This window comes from Trachymyrmex septentrionalis, unplaced genomic scaffold (genome assembly GCF_001594115.1).
Source record: "Trachymyrmex septentrionalis isolate Tsep2-gDNA-1 unplaced genomic scaffold, Tsep1.0 scaffold81, whole genome shotgun sequence".
Classification (NCBI taxonomy): domain Eukaryota; kingdom Metazoa; phylum Arthropoda; class Insecta; order Hymenoptera; family Formicidae; genus Trachymyrmex; species Trachymyrmex septentrionalis.
This window is the reverse complement of record NW_017305997.1, coordinates 1,384,135-1,389,402: the sequence shown is the minus strand read 5'-3', so window position 1 is coordinate 1,389,402 and position 5,268 is coordinate 1,384,135. Positions and strand designations below refer to the sequence as shown.

Genomic DNA, 5,268 nt, shown 5'->3' with positions numbered 1-5,268 from the left:
TGTAATCGCAATGTCGCAATATAAATATTCCAATATAAATATAATAGTAAGTGAATTTGTAAATTAAATATTGCGAATTTTATGTTGCAAATGAATCGTACGTCTAAAATGAAGTGATCTAAAAAATAAAATTCAGTAGAGTTATAAACTTTTTAATCAGATTTACATGTTACATGTTATGATAAATACTCGCTAGTTATCATATTTGCGAGTAAGTGAATTACAAAATTAGTTGAAATTGCAATTTTGCGAATTTTGTGTCGTGAGTATTTATGTGAAATGCAATCAATGAAGAACGATAGAAAGAATCGCGAATCACTTCCACTGTTGCAACAGAAGCATCGGCGGACGTTAAGGAATGTCATAAAATGATGAGTGCTGAATTTCAATTATAAATTTTATATTAACTTGTCATTTTAACTACATTTTTACATACTTTGTTGTAATTTGTTTGTTTGCAATTTATATATTATTCTTATAATTTCGCATAATTGAATTTATTATCAACAAATTAATGTCAATTATTGAAAATAAAATGATTATACATTTAAATTATAATAAATTATTTAAAATAAAATAACTTAATTATTAAGTATAAAAATAGTTTAAGCAATTATAATAGTAATTACATAATTAATCACATTCTTTCTAGAAATTAATTTAATTAACATTTTATCGATTTTATATCGATTACATTCTGATGATTTAAAAATAGCAATTTCTAACTTAATATTTTATATAATTATTTCTTAAAACATAAGAGAAAATTTTTAATAATTTATACGAAAGAGATATCGGGGATGAAACTAACTGATATGTATTACTAATATTTAATGCTTAGTATCTTATATTGTTGTCAGCCTGTTTCTATCATCAAATGATTAAAGAACTAGAAGAATTCTTTTAGTGTTTCTAAAAAATATTTGTTTCTTTCAAGAACATTGCAATAATAAAAATAAAAAATTTATAAATATATAAAAATGTGCATACGTATACATTATATATGCCAATATACTTACTTATTGTAAATATATTTTTTTTATTAATTTAAATTTTATAATTCTTTAAAAATATAAAAATATAAAACAATCATGAATTGTTAAGGTCATTAATTTATTTTTTATTCATCGCGTAGTAAAGTTATTTACTGTGACAAAATAATTTTCTATATACACTTGGTTCGCAAATTCAATCCAAGAGAGCATGCAAAATTCATTTTCTAGGCATCTCCTATTTATATTATAATTTAATGCTTTTTATTGCTATATTCTACATTATTATTATATCCTACAAAATTAATATATGTATATTTAATATTTATGAAATGTTTATATTTATGCAACATCTATGTATATTTATAAAATTTTTATATATATATTTCTTTCCAAATTTAATATTCTTAATATTTTTATGTATTTATGTGGGAATATATTTATATAGACATTTATTTTCTATATATTTATATCCATTGCATTCTATTTTGTGTCTTTCTATGCAACTTTTGTTATTCTAAAATTATCCTTATCTCCGGACGATGCCTTTTGACAAAACTTTTGCCCATGGAGAAAAATTCCATAATAATAATCAAACATGATTAAATACTACTTATATTATACAAATTCAAAATAATTTAAACTAAATCTTAAAAAAGGAAATTATTTTAGAAAAGTAATTAAATTTTTATTTAAAAATTAAAGCTTCTTTGTAAGCTATTGAATGCAAATAATATCTTTCTTATAAATATTCTATTTATAAAACAGAATCCATGTGAGAGAGAATTATTAATCCGATTGATTAAATAATCTATATAAATATAATACGAATCTTTTTTTTAGATTCTTATATTATAAAAAAATTGAATTTGTTATATATATTTATATTTAAATAATAATTCTTGTTAACTAAAATATAAGTATGTAAAATTAAGATTTTGCTGGAAATCATAAAAAATTTAAAGTATATATTTTGAATAAAATTTTATAAATAAATATTACTTAAAAACATATTTAAAATATATAATTTTCAAGTAAATTCGATTTTGTGAAACGTAGCGGTCCGCTTCTTCATATCCATCGAATAACTATAATATTTATTCGTCATATCAGATGATTGAACTCTATCCATATAATATCGTCGTTCTCACCTGAAGACCGTGCACTGCCGATCTCTTCAGATCGTTGATAAAATCCGCGCAGAATTTTGGCAGGCGAACGTGCACGAAGATCCGTATGGCTGTGCCAAGATTCGTAGAGTAAAATGTAAGGAAGCCGAGTCTTCGGTGCCGTAGGAATTCCAATTTCTTCTCGATTTCTTGGACCACTTTAACGAGTCTCTCGTACACCGCCGCGAGGTTACCATCTCGTTCCATCGATATCAGACGCATGTGATCCTCCAAGTTACGTCAGACAAGGAAAGTTTTCTCCTCGTTAAAAAAAATTCCTTGTACCTGAAGGAGAGAACAGCGTGATACAAACAAGCGTGGTAGTTTTATATCCCTTGAACTTTCAACCGAGAAGTCATGTTCTTCTTTAATCGCAAAAGGTCTTCTGTTGTGTTCTGTCTTAAGTATTTGTGTAGATAGTTTTGTTGTGTATGCATGTGTGTGTATGCTTATAAATATTATACTGAATTCTTTGTAGTACGGAAGAGATAATGAATAGGTCGCAAGGAGACAATTCCGTTTAACCTTTAATCGAGATCGTCGTATTTTCAGTCAAGGGACATTACATTGCAAACGCGTGTTCAGAAGTTAGAATGTTACCTCGCTCACTTGCATTTTAATTTGAAAAAATGATTTTTTCGTGTGCGTTTATAATCACGTGTGGTGCTCGTAACGTGGCGTGAACTTTATCTAAAAATATTGCGCAAATATATATTAAGAATAAATCCTGTTTTATTCCCGCTTAAATCTCATTTATATTTTACCAAACTCTCACTTATAGATCTCGTAGTTTATCTGTTTTGTAATCCAATTAATAGACTGTAAACATTACTAAATTCAATAACGAATATAAAATCGGTAAATATCGAAATTGAATAAAAGTTAATTTGGAATAAGCGCTTTTTAAATTCAATTATAACGATAAGATAATATTTTATGTAAGGTGTATGATATAAACAGTTTAATATTCAGATGAACTTAAACCGAGAGCGCCATGCACTTTAATCTATTATAGTGTATTCAAAGGCTAGTCTGTATTGATTCGACCGGTCGAGCGTATCTCTTTATTAAAAGGAAAAATAGATCCGGCTACGATTCTGATTATCTGTGAGTAACAAGCAGGCAACGCGGTAATCTCGTGCAATGCATGCAAATGAAAAAAAAGAAATACAACGATGAGATATGCAATAGATAGACGAAACAAAGCACGCAATTAAATTTGTCCTATGGCGAATCATATTTCTGTACATTGCACATTTAATTAATATTAGCGACAACGTCAAATGAGGTGAACAAGAGGAAAACCCAACAGAGTTATGATGCTGTTAATTAAGCATAACTGCAGATGCGTTCTGCGTAAACGCGAGAAAAAGGGCGCGCCGAGATCCTTTGTTCGACAGACGATGAAAAATGAAACGTTTTTTTTTTTTAATTAACGTGATAATTCGTTTTGTCTTCCACTTAAATTCTTTTACAATAAATGTAACTTGAATTATCCATCCGTTATATAAATCTATATGTATATATTTTAAAAATCGGAATGATTACGCAAAATGATTACTAAATGATTACACAAACAAGAGACTCGACTGGGAAAAAGCCAGAAACTCTTTTGTATCTCATTTTTCATAATAACGAATTAATGATTCTGAACACATCTCCTGCATTTCACGTAATTTGGAACGGTCCATAAAAACGAAAAAAAAAAAAAAGAATTTAACGAAACATTCGATCCTCTCGGAAAACTCTCAAGCACTGCACGCCACACCCTCTTCTAAGCTCCGTAACACTAAGCTCCGTAATACCTTCTAACCCTTTTAACTCTCTAATCCGAGAGGCGAAGGGATCTTCGAGACCTCATCGTGACGAAAATCATTAATGCAAATTTATTTAATCAGCTGTTCGCCGTCCTTGTACCACATACGTAAGACGTTATACCGTAGAATACATTGTTTACACAGGCATCGTGGGGGATTTATAACTTAAATGATTATTTAAAGTACGGTGTAATAAGAGTGTAAACGTGGGTATAAAAGGCTTGATTACTCTGCTTGAGAATCTGCTTAAAAATGCACGTTGCGGTTTGCAGATCGAAACGTTTGCTGATATACGCACGCGTAATCGTTTTGCTTATTCTCTTAGAGAACTTGCTTTAATCTTGGTAAAGTTTTGGTTTAATCTTCGTTTCAATATAAATCCTCGATTTGGGGGTGTATGGCTTACCGGGGGATTAATGTTTTCGAGTAGGCTGAAGGAACTTAAGACATTGTAATTGAATGTTTTAACGAAAGCAACTACGGTCGGATCGAAGTTTGACCCCGTGTAATATTAGTCGTCGAAGTTAGCTCTTAGCGCGCAGTCAACGTAAATGGAATACATTTGAAATGCCATCCGATTTCTACAAATAATAAATAAATAAGATGGGCATCAGATAATTTTAGTTTATTTGTGCAATTTAATTTAGCTCCAAAGCTGAATTACATGTACATTAAAATTAATTTCAGACGTAGACAAGTAAGGAAATATAATTATTGATATTAGCTGTACATTATTGCTTTAGGGAAACTTATCTATTGATCTAAATCTAATAGTGTTCGCTGCTTTTAGAAATCTGTCACCTTTCTTGAACAGGAAATGATCATCCAGTAATTGTTGCCGGATCTGTTTGTCTAATGTTCTGAGCGTGTAATAGGTCCCTTTGAGCTCGTCCTTTAACGAGATTAAAGCTTCCTGTACCTGGAACCACGGGATAATCGTGTTATAAAAGCTATCTTGTAGCTTCACTCTTACGATAGCTTTAATTCCTCTTCGCCACGCCACTAAGCGATATAAAACTATAATTGTAGAAATCATTTTCTTGGGATAAATCACGCGCGCGCGGTTTCTACTAATTTAATGCTGGCGGATTTAGTATTTCAGAGAAGCCCCAAGTGCGACGACCCCTGCTTTGTTCTGCTTTATAGACGGGACGCAGTCGGGGAAGAATTTTATTTACAAGTTCTTTTAGAACGATAAGACTTCTCAAATTTCTGTCAAACGCTCTCTTTTATTAATTACAAAATTGCAGGGCTCGGTCTTATTTATTTAAAATATATATTTTAAATAAA

At 29.8% G+C, this 5,268-nt stretch overlaps 1 protein-coding gene across 1 annotated transcript in view; it reads right to left on the bottom strand.

Annotated features, from left to right (window-relative positions):
- Positions 1 to 265: 265 nt before the first annotated feature.
- LOC108754856 (arginine kinase-like) overlaps positions 266 to 5,268 on the bottom strand; it is a 14,658-nt gene continuing 9,655 nt past the window's right edge. The window contains exons 2-3 of the mRNA XM_018497483.1: positions 2,144 to 2,446; positions 266 to 378 (exon numbers count right to left, since the gene is read on the bottom strand). Of these exons, the coding sequence (XP_018352985.1) occupies positions 352 to 378; positions 2,144 to 2,383 (267 nt within the window). The 5' untranslated portion in view covers positions 2,384 to 2,446 and the 3' untranslated portion in view covers positions 266 to 351. The remainder of the gene's footprint in view (positions 379 to 2,143; positions 2,447 to 5,268) is intronic.